The sequence below is a fragment of the Folsomia candida genome, unplaced genomic scaffold, assembly GCF_002217175.1.
Source record: "Folsomia candida strain VU population unplaced genomic scaffold, ASM221717v1 Fcan01_Sc015, whole genome shotgun sequence".
In the NCBI taxonomy this organism is placed as follows: domain Eukaryota; kingdom Metazoa; phylum Arthropoda; class Collembola; order Entomobryomorpha; family Isotomidae; genus Folsomia; species Folsomia candida.
Window position 1 is genome coordinate 1,115,410 of NW_019091207.1, and position 15,130 is coordinate 1,130,539.

At 40.1% G+C, this 15,130-nt stretch overlaps 1 protein-coding gene across 1 annotated transcript; it reads right to left on the minus strand.

The window, feature by feature from the left end:
• Window positions 1–1,045: 1,045 nt before the first annotated feature.
• LOC118437714 lies at window positions 1,046–2,499 on the minus strand. The gene is made up of 2 exons (XM_035857018.1): window positions 2,125–2,499; window positions 1,046–1,777 (listed from the first exon to the last, which is right to left on the minus strand). Exons 1-2 carry the CDS (start codon window positions 2,488–2,490, stop codon window positions 1,103–1,105), a joined length of 1,041 nt encoding a protein of 346 aa, XP_035712911.1. The 5' UTR covers window positions 2,491–2,499; the 3' UTR covers window positions 1,046–1,102.
• Window positions 2,500–15,130: the final 12,631 nt, after the last annotated feature.

Sequence of the window (15,130 nt, forward strand, 5' to 3'; positions counted from 1 at the left end):
GATAACTATTCAAAAATCTTCATAACTAATTTTATTAAAGATTTTCTCTCTTCAATAATTATTCCATGCAATAAGAAGTAAACCAAACTTGGAAATGGAAGCATAACTAACTAACTAACTGACCTTCACAGATTAAATTAACCACACTCTTCAAATTTCCAAGTTCCATTCGAAGGGACGACCGTTGCTTTGTACGTGGGAATTTCTCACGTTTCATTGCAGCAGTGAGCGTTAAATTGTGTAATCAGTGTCTTCAAATTTTCTCACCGGTCGATGAAATGAATATGAAAGCCCTTAACGTATAAATATTTACAAAGTTTTCATACCGTGTATTTTATTTATTTTATCATTGCCAAGTTCAATGTCAGTCGTAGGTACTCATTTTTACTAATGATACATATTTCACTTGATAAGTAAAACCCTGCATAAAAAAAGAGTGTATCAAAATTAATTCGCATATATAAAATGTGTAGGCACATTATGCAAAGCTAGGTGCTGTGCCCTGCGAAGGACTCCATGAAAATGCATCCAGAGATTGGATTAAAGTTGAGAATCTGTGATACTAGATGGGCTTGGGTTCCATGCAAAAAATCGTGGAGTGCGATTTTGACAAGTTTTGTTTATTTCTCACTTTATTGTTGCGTTTAGTTAGTTGTACAAATTATTTTGAGAATTTCTGCATATTGTTTTCAGGGGTGGGGAAAATACTTTGGAAAAATAGGGTATTTTGAGCTTGGTTTTTTAGAGGGTTTTGATTTCTGGGGGGTGTTACATTCGCAAAAAGACGAAAATTTGCATGGAGAAGACAGAAGTCTGACAAAAATCCAGGTTTTGTGAAGAAATTAACCTTTTATTTTTAAAAATCGTGAAAACACATAATTTTCACCGCAATAAAAAAGCAATTTCTTCACAAAACCAGGATTTTCGCAAGATTGCTGTCTTTTCCATGCAAATTTTCGTCTTTTTGCGAATTCAACACCCCCGGAAATCAAAACCCTCTAAAAAACTGAGCTCAAAATACTCTATTTTTCCAAAGTATTTTGCCCACCTCTGACTTTATCCGTATTAATTAGTACTCGTTGATACATACACCTTCCTTCCTTTACAACATTTTCAAATCGTTCCACCACCACCACCAGCCCCCCTCCTTCGTCCCCACGAGAGGAACCGTTCCGGCTGAATTGTACTGCTTCAAAAACTCCGGAATTGACCCATCATACCGAGAAAGGCAGAGATACATGTAGTACAAGAAATTGGACGTACTCTTCGACGCGATCAGACTCGACCCCACGGCACCGACGGACATGCCAACGCAGAAAATTAGGAAAATGTACAGTCTTGCGTGCGGATTAGGCGTTACTTGTTGTTGGGGAACAAAGCTGTCCGTTTTTGGTTTCTGAGGTTGCTGTCGCTTTTTTGCTGTCCAGTATTTCTTCACCATTTGACACAGTCCAGAGCTCATCACGGTTGCCCAGACGCCTTTGCACCTCAGAGTGACCACGGTTTCGTCCAAGCGGTCGCGAAGCCGGGCGAAGGTTTCGTGCCGTGCCGCGAGCTGGCGATCCATTCGGGATTTTGAGGCTTGATACAGACCTCGGGCAATGTCTTGAGGAAAGTCGTCACATTTGTTGATCATTTTCTCGATGAGGAGGTCGTCGTTGAAGAGGCGGATGTGGCATTTAACTTGTTTCGAGCAGAGGGGACAGATTGGTTTCACTTTCTTCCAGCTTTCCAAACATGTCGCGCAAAAAGTGTGACCGCAGGAGGTAGCGGTGGCCTGTGAGGGAATAATAAAATTGATAAGGTAAGATTTTTGGCAGTTTTTCAGGTGGAAGGAACCACGTGCAAGAAATAACGGGAAGAAAGTGGTTTATTGCGGGTATCTTGACCTGCAAGAAATGCACGGCGCAATAAACTATGTACCCCCTGGTATTGTATTTCATTCTGAGCTTGGCTAGATGACGCATATTTCTTGCACTTTCTGGCAGTTTCTTGCACCTTGCATTTCATGCGTTTCTTACTTTGCAGTGCAAAAAAAAAGAAAAAAACGAAACACATTTTCGGGTAAATTGCAAATTATTTCAGCACAAAATTACACCACAACCTTCCAATAATTATATGTACCTCAATCAGATAATCCTGGCAAATCGGGCATCGAAACATTTCCATCAATTCCGTAACTTCCGCACTATTCAAATCAGGAAACTTTCCATTCCACAATTGTGTCCCGGTTTGTCCTCCTCCTGGTGACGTAAGGTCCACACAAGAGACGCAATCTTCGCTGTCGGACGCTTCAAAGGCTGGAACTCGGACGCCATTCGGAAACGTTTTGATACGCGGTTTATTCGACCTTCTGTTGTCCCTGATGGTAAAAACGCTGCGGAGCTGTTGGTGGTGGTCTTCTCCTGCTGCTGGTGTGACATTATTATTTTCAACGTCCCCAGATCCAATGCACTCGGAGTCTTTGGGCGTCAAAAATGCTCCGTTCATGTCAATGAAATCGTCCGCTGTGGAATTACGGGGAAATTTGTTAGGAACATTTTTCAAGAGTTTTTTTTAGCCCGAGTCAGGGCTTGTGTACCCGTCATGATTGTCTGTCTGTTGATTATTATGCATGAAAAACTTATCCAATCGACTACTTGAAATTTTGCACGAAATGGGAAGAATATGCTAAATTAATTTCGAAAATGAGCAAATAAATGGATCGGGAAATTTACAAAATACTAGTCGGTGGTGGTACACACCCATCTCAATTATTAGTAAGAACCTGACTCGGGCTAGATAATTTTGCACTCCGGGTTTTGTCATTAACTTTAATTTAATATTTAATTTTGTATATTAAATTACTCCAGATACCATTATTACCCATTGTTTCGTCCCACCAAGTAAATAACGAAGGAGCCGAGAGAGAGATGAAATTTCTTAAGCTGGGTTTCTGATTTGAACAAGAATTAGAATTTCACCCTTCATGATATAATTTGTAATTAAATTGATTCCCAGAATCACGTCATGCCAACGAATTTAAAGAGTAAAGTCAACACCAACGCGTTCAAGCCTTCCCTTAGAAACGGTGTACACAGGGGCCGCGGAAGCCGTGGAGATCTGTGGGGACATTGCCATTGTAGGACGGGGGGCGGGAGGGATTTATGTAAAATGGGAAGACGAAGGGGACATCGAATAACCGTGGGGACATGGTCCCTCTGTCCCCACCCTTCCGCGGCCACTGCATAAGTACAGTACAGAGGCCGACTTCATATTTATAGTACTGTTGAGTGGCCGCGGAAGCCGTGGGGACAGTAACATTGTAGGATAGCGGGTGAGAGAGGGGTCTATATAATATCTAGGAACTTTTTCTTTTCCCTTCCCGCGCGGTATCCTTCCCATACTATTAGTATGGTAGGGATACGAACGCGGGAGGGTAAAGAAAAAATTCCTTGGTATTAACATGGGGAGATGATGGGGACATTGAATAACTGTGGGGACATTGCCCCTCTGTCCCCACCCTTCCGCGGCCACTGGGTGTTCATAAGTACAGTAGAGAAACCAACCATATTTACCGTACTGCTTCAGGATTTGGTACTTTCTCCGTAATACAATTATCCCAATTTACCCTTCTATCATCGCATCGTCACCTCCAATCCTGGTGGCGTTCGAGTCCGTGGTTTGGTTATTTCTTGAGCGTACTAACTCCAACGACGACCCAGGAATGATAAATTAATCATAAAACAATTACCCAAGCCAACCAAGTGGGTCTCTCTCTCCTCTTAAGTTCTCTCGGCCACCTTCCTTCCAATCAAACACAGAGCAGACAATTATTAATTAATCGTAACTCATTTCCACCTCCACGCCATTGTCCATCCTTCAATTACTGGACGCCTCCAGTCTCCGCCTTATATTGCATTACACAATCCATTACTCAACATAGAGAGCGCAAATCGTTTATCACTTGGGCAAAGTAATACAATGAAATTCCTGGTTTGAAGCTATATAATAATTTCCAGTGTTTCGGGTCCAATTTAAGAAACCATTTGCAAGAAATAATGGGAAAGAAAGTGGTTTCTTGCAGGTAAATATTTTCACCTGCGAGAAATTCAAGGCGCAAGAAAGGACGCCACAGCGCGCATACTTCATACGGCGCGTGGCGAGATGGCGCTTCTTTCTTGCAGTTTCTAGCACTTCGCGTGGCGTGCGTTTTTTTGCTTTACAGTGCAAGAAATATAGCAAACTTACAGAGCACGTGGCTAGAGCGCACATATTTTTCGCATATTCTTGCAATTTCTTGCTTTGCAGTGCAAGAAATGTAGCAAACTTACAGAGCACGTGGCTATAGCGCACATATTTTTGCAATTTCTTGCTTTGCAGTGCAAGAAATGTAGCAAACGAACAACACGCGTGGCCAGCTGGCGCTTTCTTCTTACAGTTTCTTGCACCTCGCATTTCTTGCATTTCTTCCTTTCCAGCGCAATAAATCCCCCAAAAACCACCCGAAACCCTGCTAATTTCCAATAGAAATATGTAACATTTCATTTCACCTCATTGTGTTTTCCATTCATGTCATGTCGTTGATTTCATTCCGTTGTTGAATTATTGTCTCCGTCTACATCTGAGATTGAATGAAGGAGCAGAAGTGTCATCAATTTCCAACCGGCAATCAGACCGTAACAAACATTACATAAATAATGTGAGAATGAAAGCATCAAATTGTGTCCCGACGACGCTTGGGAATTCACAACAATTTATTATTGGATGAATAGCAAAGAGCTGGATTCCACCAGTGTTGTCGTCGTCGTGTCATCTATTAAAGCTTATTCCGCTTTGTAATCAACTGCTGACTGGAACATCGTCATCAACTGCGCTCACCTCGGCACAAAAGGAAAACTGAATTTTACTCCAGAGACGTTGCGACAACTTCATTACATTTCATGGTGACATTAGTGTCGGTAAATTACCTTCCCTCCCTGTACAATTGCATGCATATGTTCATGTATGTGTGTTATCCAGCTAAAAATGGAGGTTTCCCAGCGTATGCGATCAGATTTTGGGTAAAAACTAGTGTCACTCGAGTACAAATTTGATCAGGATGAAATTTGCAAACGACAGGATCTCCCAATGGGCACGTTTGGCAGAGATATTTGCATCCGAAGAGGAGAAAACGCGCAGTAAATTTGGAAAGTATAAAATTTGTCGACTTTAAGGCGCATTTTCTCCTCTGCGGATGCAAATATCTCTGCCAAACGTGCCCATTGGGAGATCCTGTCTTTTGCAAATTTCATATAACTAAATTTGTTTTAAGATTTTGAGAAAATTTGTGTCAATCGATCCTAAATTTAATTTGTATACAATTTGCAAAATCTACGAACTGCCAATACTCAAGTTTGGCAGAGATATTTGCATCCGAAGAGGAGAAACGCCCAGTAAATTTGGAAAGCGTAAAATTTGTCTACTTTAGGGCGTACTTTCTCCTCTTTGGATGCAAATGCCTCTGTCAAATCTGCGCATGTGGAGCTGTTTTTTTGCAAATTTCATACGAATTAAGTTTCCCACCGACTGACTCTAGTTTTCCCCAAAATCTTCGACCATACGCTGGGAGACCTCCACTTTAAGTGAGTGAATTTTGCCACGTGACGAATTGCCAAAATACCGCACCATAACACAACAGCAAAATAAACAGGAGTCAACATCAGCACCACCACCGCCACGGATGAGCATTGTACTTTGCAAAGGGGTCCATTTATTATTTACTTTCTCTGGAGGATCTAAAGCATTGCTTTTCTTTGGATGTTGCACGCTGAGCTGAACCCACGCCCCCGGTGCAGCCAGGGAAAGTCCACGACATGAAAGGGATCCAGAGAGAAAGCAGTGAAGGACCATCATCATACGCAGAGAGGTTCCTATCCTATCGTGTTAAGTTTCTTGCACATTTGCGACAACATTTCTTGCACTGCAAGCAAAAACTGCAAGAAATGCGAGGTGCAAGAAATATTCGCCAATTAGCCGCGTACGCCGTGTGAAGTTTAATGACGGGAAAAAGTTTCTTGGTCAAAATACCAGCAAAAACAGAAAGTGCCTGCGAAAAACTGCCAAAAATAAGCGCCATCTAGTCCCGCGCCAAATGTACGACAGCAGCGGGGCGTCCTTTCTTACAGCTTAAAACACCTGCAAAAACCACTTTCTCCCAGTTATTCCTTGCAAACACTGGCGCTTTTTGACCTCAAAGAACCAATTTCTAAGTGAAAGCAAATATCAATACGTGGCTGCAGCAAGTCTCAAATTTCGATGGAACGAAAATATCTGATACAAAATCCAGTTACGTTTATTTATTTACACTTTCTAAACTAAATATATTCAAAGTATTGGATAAAATAATTTAGTTAGAATACAAATTAAAACTGGGTAACTGTTTTTCGCCCCATCTGACAATGGAGGCGCAAACCATGTTCAGCCCAGATAATTTTTTGACTTTATTAGTTTGAAAGAGCGAGTCTTTACAAACAACATTTGGTTCGGCACTTGGGCAGATGCGCAAATTTCAGCACGTTATGGGCGCCGCAAGTTCGCAAAAACGCACGAAGTTGAGCTTGCGCTGGGCATTGCCCGAAAAATCGTGCGTTTTTGCGAACTTGCGGCGCCCAAAACGTGCTGAAATTTTGCGTCTGCCCAAGTGCCGAACCAAATGTTGTTTGTAAAGACTTGCTCTTTCAAACTAATAAGGTCAAAAAATTATCTGGGCTGAACATGGTTTGCGCCTCCATTGTGAGATAGATCTGTGCTGTTCTGTTCAATCTTTAACGTCTGCGGTATATGATATGTGAGCCACATCGTTTCCAATACCAAGACAGGGATAGATACTGACATCAACAACTACAAGGAAAGGTATAGTTAGGGCTGGCATGTCAGGTTTACTAGGATAGGTACTGTAGAGGAAAGGGGGTAATTATTGAAATTGAAAATTGGGGTGGACGGTGAAACAGGATAGGATGTAAATAAGGAGATATTCAAACTATCTTAGGATTTGGCCAGACAATCCTATGCAGATTATCTGCCGGCACCGAACAGTAATTTGTATTTCCATACCAGTTCGTTCCACATTTTTGCTGCATAATACAACTCAAGAGGAATCGAACTCTCGGCTTTTTGAGTCATGACACTGATGGTCAAGCCTCTAAGCCAAGACGGCAGGCCCAATCATCCGTCCATATTTTGTATCCAGCCTCCCAACCAACCGGTATCATCTTCTGGCTTGGCTGGACGGATGTGATGAAGGGAAAACGAACAGAGAGGCGAAGTCATCTATAATTTATAACGGAATGCCCGAACCTGCTGCTGCTCCTGCAGTGGTGGGCGTCTGGCTGTCTGACTGGCCGGGTGGGTGGGTGGATAATGGCGAGGAGAAAATTTAATTTCCAATTCGGTGAGACTCATACACGATATAAGTAAGTAGCATGAGGTGTTTTGCCATATTAAGGATTCGACCCTTTTATATATTGCGGCAGGCAGTGGCATTCTTTCTTGGCAAGTGCAGCGGAAACCGTCTGGGGACTTTAGTATGGTGGAATGGAAGGGTTTATATAACAGGGGGAAATGATGTAAACCAGAGTTCAAGTTCTGGTCGGACTTTTCCAGTCTTAAGTTGCCAGATAACTTTTAAGATTTACAAATGTATGAAATCTAGCACACATATATTTATGGGACAAAACTTTATTCAGAATTTAAAGTAATTAAAAAAACATCTTGGTGCTTTCTCCTCTACCAGCTCCATTTCCCTGGGGCGCACTTCTTCACCTCGCCACAGATTATATCAATAATTATGCTCATAAAAAATAATTAGGCACAAATTACATTAAATTATTGTGTTCTAAATAAAAACATTACGCGGGTTTGTCCACTCCAATATGCAGTTTTCAAAGCTTTAAAATTCTTGTGGCACTTTGGTCGAAGTCAGAATACCTCCGGTTTGACCAGAACTGGAACTCTGGTTCATGTTTTACATGGACATATGAGAAAAACATTAAATACCCGTTGGCCTGTTGTCCCTCTGTCCCCACGCTTCCTTCCTCTGCCCCTGCTTTCTCACCGCATGGCCACCATGAACCACGACTAATCCTAGCTTTAAAGGATTTTCACACTCCGCCCGCAGTCCTCTCAAGATGACACAAAACCAAAGTCCTAATCGTCTTCTTCTTGCCTGATTTTGAGGTGAGTGTGAAAAATTGAGAATTGAAACTATATCCCAACCAACCAAGCAGTAAGTGAAAGACAAGATAAGAATAGAAAAACCCCGATTGGATTTTTTTTGGGGTGTCAGACAGACAGACGGGGATTTCACCACTTGAACCGACCCACTCGTCCTTGTCTTTAGTATAAAAAACACCCTTATATTTTTCAGTCAAGCAAAACAACATCATGTTCAGATTCGCATTCGGTGTAAAAATACGAAAAAAAATACTTTCAGAAAACAACCAGATTTTTTCGATTAGCACGAAAGATGTTGGAAGAAGAAGATGGATCACCGTCATAATGACACAATTTCCGATGACACTGGTAACCAAAGTATCGTTAAAGGAGAAAGTTCGTTCAGAATTTCAACCGCGTTTCACATGACGTCGTGTATTTACAACAGGAAATATGTTTTTTCGACGGAAATGAGACCGGTGAAAGGACACTGTGTGTTTTCCTAATTCTTTTTTTCGAGCTAGTTTTTTAACTGCAAATAGTATAGTTTGGTAGGAAATACTTTATTTGTAGGGCTTCGTTTCTTGCGGGTTTACTATATTTCTTGCACTGGAAAGGAAGAAATGCAAGAAATGGGAGGTGCAAGAAACTGGGAGAAAGTGCAAGAAAGAAGCGCCATCTAGCCACGTGCAGTATGAAGTATAGCGGCGGGGCGTCGTTTCTTGTATCTTGCAGGCCAAAATATTTACCTGCAAGAAACCACTTTCTCTCCCCGTTATTTCTTGCACGTCGTCACTTTCACCCAAAACACTGTTTACTTGTAGCAAAATAAAAACAAAAAATCTTTGCTACACACAAAGTCTTGTTGTTTCATCAATCAATCATTGATGGTTATACAATTTCATTCCTACCGACAATCATTTTTTGACTTATTCTCACATTTTCTTTGACTAAATATAGTTGAACAATGATGGATTATTTCGACTGACAACTTCAACTGCAGGGCGGCTATAAATAGCCAAAAATATACAAGTTTATCATAATTTATCTGCACGATAACATCACTTATTCGACCATCCAGCAAAAAAATGTGCACACACTACGTGGTAAGAATAATAAGTGAGCATAACTTCATCACAGAATGTGCACCCAATAAGCTGCATTATTCAGCTTACCAAAATCCAGCAGTTAAGGTGGAATAATTCCGTCAGAGCCTTTTAATCTCACTCTACCCCCTTTCAATCTCTGCATATAAACGAAAATTTATAAAATGACACTAAATTCACGAGTTTTTAATCAATAAATGCAACTTTTCACACTTTAATTTTTAACCTAATTTAGTTGCACTATAAAACTATGTAAAAATTGTAACTTCATTTTTGCAGAAATTTACTGCGCAAAAATGAGAAGTGAATTAACAATTTTTTCAAATCGGTATTTATAGTTTAGTAGTACAAAAAATTAACTTTACATTAAAGTGAGTAAAGAAGCATTTGTCTGAAACCTCATGAAATTGATGCCATTTTATGGAAATTTAGAGATTGCACAGGGGTAGAGTGAGATTAGAAATCTATGCCACATCAAATCGTCAACCTCCTTATGCAACCTTAAGATTCCAATTTACCCAATTTAAACGATGCAAGAAAGACATCATTGCTACCCAATAAGGTGAATTTATTGTAACCATAATCCACAATGTAAAGAAAGAAGAAGTCGTGCATGTGCTGTGCCGCTCGTTCGTTCGCAAAATCCTTAAGACAACATTGCCTCGACAAAAGAGAAAGCAGCTCCGCTTGTCATAAAAATACTTATTTTACCTCTTTTCCTTTCATGCCAGGCCGTATCTTCCTCTTGGCCTTGACTTGCCAGAGACTGACTGATGATGAAAAGAAGAGTCACTTTCATTCTTCGATTCATCTCAAATCAAAAGACAGCACAGGGACTCAGAATGGAGGTCTCCCAACGGATGCTCTCCGATTTTAAGCAAATTAGTGTGAATCAATCACAAATTTAATTAGTATGAAATTTGCGAAAGACGCGATCTCCCAATGGGCACGTTTGGCAGAAATATTCGCATCCGAAGAGGAGAAAACGCGTGTATGTGTCATGGTTCTCAAACCAGTTTTGTAAACTAATATCCAATAAATGTTGACTTGACGCGGAGTAAATTCGGGAAGTGCAAAATTTGTCAAATTTATTGTGCATTTTCTCCTCTTTTGATGCAAGTAAATTTAATTAGTATGAAATTTGCAAAAGATTTCATCTCCTAATGGTCACGTTTTGCGGTGATACTTGCATCCGAAGAGGAGAAAGTGTGCCTTAAAGTAAACACATTTTACACTTTCCAAATATACTGTGCGTCGTCTCCTCTTGGGATGCAAATATCTCTGCTAAACGTGCCCATTGGAAGATCATATCTTTCGCAAATTTCATATCAATTAAGTATCTGATCAAATTTCACTAATTTACCCAAAATCTGAGAGCATCCGCTGGGAGACCTCTATTCTAAGTAGCTACTACACATATGTACTGTCATTCCTTTATACAGAACGTTATTCGGCTTCAGTTGAGTGGAGGATGGTTGGTACATAAATGTTCAAAGTTAGGGGAAAAAACTTCAATTTAATGCAACGTTCAATCTCTCTCCTTCAACAGGGTTGACAATGGTCCATCATCATGTCAAAGGAATTCCTAACCATCCTTCAGGTTTCTTTACTACTTTCTTTACCGAGGAGAAAGTAGGTAGGAGGAAAATATGTCAGGAGGGAAAGTGGCCGTCGGATAGTTTTAAATATGTGTGTGTACATATCTACATACATAATTCCAAGTGGCCGCGGAAGCTGTGGGGACATTAACATTGTAGGATCATACCTGTTCACTTTCATTCATTTGACTGATTATGATAGAGAATGATACTGGATGAAAATGAATTTCCTGTGATTTGAATGAAAGAAAGATGTGTGAAAGATTCAGTGATTTCAGACGAGTGACTGTGAATGAAATGATTTTTCACTCATTTCATTTTTCACCCTATGCTTAATACATGGGGCGAAGTAAGAAATGAAGTCAGATGAAGTGAAATGAAATGAGTTTGAAAGAAAATGACTGAGTGTGAATGAAGATTAAGTCAGAAATCGGGATAACTGACTTTTGAATGAAAACTATTTTTTTGAACAGGTATGTGTAGGATGGGGGGGGGGGGAGAGGTTTATATAACATGGGGAGATGATGGGGACATCGAATAACCGTGGGGACATTGTCCCTCCGTCCCCACGCTTCCGCGGCCACTGATAATTCCAACACAATAAAGTCAAACAGGGACAACTTTCTCCTCACCAAATCCCTTTTTTTCTGAAGTGTGCGTAGGTGTTTCCAATATTTTGGACACGTTAAGTTTTGACATGTTGAAAACTGAAGTTTAATTTAAGGAATGAATAATGTGATGCATATATATGAAGGACCTCTAATATATGCACATGAAGATACATGTATCTACATGGGGGAGAGTTATTTACTTTCTTCTTTCTCTGTATCCCGCCTAAAATTTCGAACGGTTTTCGTGTAGAAATTTAGGCCAATTTTATGCCCAAATTTTCCCAATTTTATGCAGAGATTTTGAACTATTTTATGCAATTTTATACTGGAATTTAGGCTAATTTGCAAGAAATTTTGACCAATTTTAAACAGAAATGTGGACCAATTTTGAAATTTGGACCAATGTTATGCAGAAATGTGGCCAAATTTTCCACAGAAATAACTATATGCAGAGCGATTTGTGCAGTACATCATACAATACAGAATTATGCACATGCAATTCTGTAGAATAAAACCCATAGCAATTTTCTGCAAAAAAATTGCCGAATACAATATGCATCGAGTTTATGTCGATTATTGAAGAATTACTGATTTCTACTCGGGATGTAGACCTATGCAGACCCTGGCTTGATATCATTTCAGGCAAGAAACCAACTCTGACTTGTTATGAATTTTCCGTGCAATTAATTAATGTCGGATTTGAACTTGCCAAACTAATTAGAAAATTAAGACACAAATAAATAATATTCAGCTCAATTTAATATTCATTTCATGAAGGGTGAAACTTGCCAGAAAGAAAATTAAGTGTTGGCCCTGATCTGACTGGGAAATATTGAAAACACAAAACAATCCACACCACCAACTTTCCCTCCTCTTATTTACAATGGAGGTCTCCCAGCGTATGCTCTCCGATTTTGAGCAAACCCGTTTCAATCTGCCACAAATTTGATTATTTTCAAGTTTGGAAAAGACACGATCTCCCAATGAGCACGTTTGGCATAGATATTTGCATCCGAAGAGGAGAAAACGTGCAGTAAAGTCGGCAAATTCTATACTTTCTGCGCGTTTTCTCCTCTTCGGATGCAAATATCTCTGCCAAACGTGCCCATTGGAAGATCCTGTCTTTTGCAAATTTCATACCAATTAAAATTGTAATCGATTGAAACTAATTTGCACAAAATCTTAGAGCATCCGCTGGGAAACCTCCCCCATCCAGAAATCGCGACCTCCTTCCCCCCTTACATTTGTCCTGTCAGGAACAAGAAGAAATGCTTGAAAATTCAAAAACATCCAACACAGCTGAACAAAGTCGCTATTTATTATTTCCCAACTTTTATTACAATACAAATACAAAACTTTCCAAGAGTCGAGTTTCGGCCTTTGCCAAGTAAGTGCTCCTGACTCGGAGCGAGGGGGAGAGGAAACCAGAGAGAAAGCAAATTGGAGAAAGTTGAACAAGAATTTGAGAAAGTACGACGGATCCTATCGACATCAACCTTTCTGCTTAATTTCCCCCGTGCCACTTATACACAGTGAAAGTCAAACTTAAGCACAGAACAGAGCCAGTGACCGCGGAAAGTGCATGACAATGTCCCCACGGTTATTCGATGTCCCCATCATCTGTATAAACTCTTAAAAATCTGGTAGAGTCACATAGATACTCCGTGATTTGGTAATAATTTCCTACCGGATTGGTAGTAAACTGTTCCTAAATGGTGATTTTTTCATTACCACAACATTACTTAAAGGTAATTCCCGTTATTACCAGTGCCGGTAGAGTCACATTTGTACCCCGGTCGGTAATGATTTAATACCAGTTTTCTAAGAGTGTATAAACCCGTCCGTTCCCTATCCTACAATGTTAATGTCCCCACAGCTTCCGCGGCCAGGACGGGGCATTCTTCTGAGACGATTATCGCTTAATTTGCTTTCCATCCACGTAATAAAATTGCACAATAAAATTTCATGCAACGGGATTTTACGGTTTATCATAAAATTGCACAAAATTTATTTCATGCAACGTGATTTTATGCGATATCATAAAATTCTGTTGCACAATTTTAAGATGCACAACTTTCTCCATTACTCGCCCAAGATGATATAAAATCAGGAATTTCGGGCCTAAACTGCACTTCACAAGAAGGAATTCTTGGCATTAAAATCACGTGGCCATTTACTTAGAATTGAACTCGGCTGAAATTCGGTTTTTCAACCTTGTCCGAAGAAAGTGAAAGTGAGTTTAGTTTAAAAAAAATCCGAAATAAAAATAAATAGCAGATCTGGGTAAACGGTAAACATTTATTTTGAAATGTTTCCCCTTATTTATTCTCCGTCATGGCAAAACCCTTCTTAACAGACGAGTAATAGTATTGTGTGACTTTTTTATTTGATTGTGTACACAGCGGAGAAAGCCTGCTTTCTCAACGTTTTGTGTCGCAACAACTATTTCTGGGCTGGGCTAACCTGTAGTGAAAAGGGTTTTTCGCGCCCATGTAGTGGATGAGTATAGGAATGTGCTACATACCAGCTCCTGACAGGGGAGGTCTTCCAGGGGATGCTCTCCGATTTTGAGCAAACTGTTGTTAATAAACAACAAATTTGCTAGGACCACGAACCCGGGCAAACGTATGAACTTTGACGCCTAATATTGGTCTTCAAAGGAGTCATTTAAAGGAAAGATGCCGTGTAACTCATAATTTTTGGCTTAATTTTTTCATATAACTCACCAAAAAATCCCGGCGTAGTTTGGAAAAGATTATCAGGTTTTGAGCAAACTTGTATCAACGATGACAAATTTAATTAGTATGAAATTTGCAAAAGACACGATCTCAAAATGCACAAATTTGGCAGAGATATTTGCATCCGAAGAGGAGAAAGCGCGCCTTAAAGTAGACACATCTTACGCTTTCCAAATTTACTGGGAGTGATCTCCTCTTGGGATGCAAATATCTCTGCCAAACGTGCCCATTGGGAGATCGTGCCTTTTTGAATTTCATACTAATTAAATTTGTGATCGATTGACACTAATTTGCTCAAAATCCGAGGGCATCCATCGGGAAACCTCCATTCTGAGTGCTTCAAGAAAGCGGAAGCCAGTCGTCAAGAGTGTTAGCTTTCTCCTAGTTGATCTCGTATTCAAAGAATCATTTACAAATAGAAGGTTTTTAAAGTGTTGAATTTATTTTTAGAATCCTTCCATCCCCAACTTTGGCGAAAGCTGGGTGACATTTGTATGCAGAGAAGGTCTCTTTTAAATCTACCATAAGGCGATTGGTTTGTGGCCTGGCGAAGAAAGAGAGTAATAGCTTAAATTCCTCGATTTTTACTTTGTTGCTGGATTTTCTGCCAGGAGAAGAATGCTGCTTAGGTAAATATGTAGGATTCCGTTTTGAACCTAAAAAACCACACAAGCATGAAACAAATTCGGATTTTTTTCCGTGTTTCGGGTGAAAGTAAACAAGAAATAAAGGGGAGAAAGTGGTTACTTGCAGATATTTTGACCTGCAAGAAATGCAAGGCGCAAGAAACTCCTACCCGCCGCTCATTGTTCACGCTGCTCGTTGCTAAATGACGCAAATTTTTTGCACTTTCTCCCACTTTCTTGCATCTCCCAATTCTTACGAAACTTTCTTAACCGTGCAAG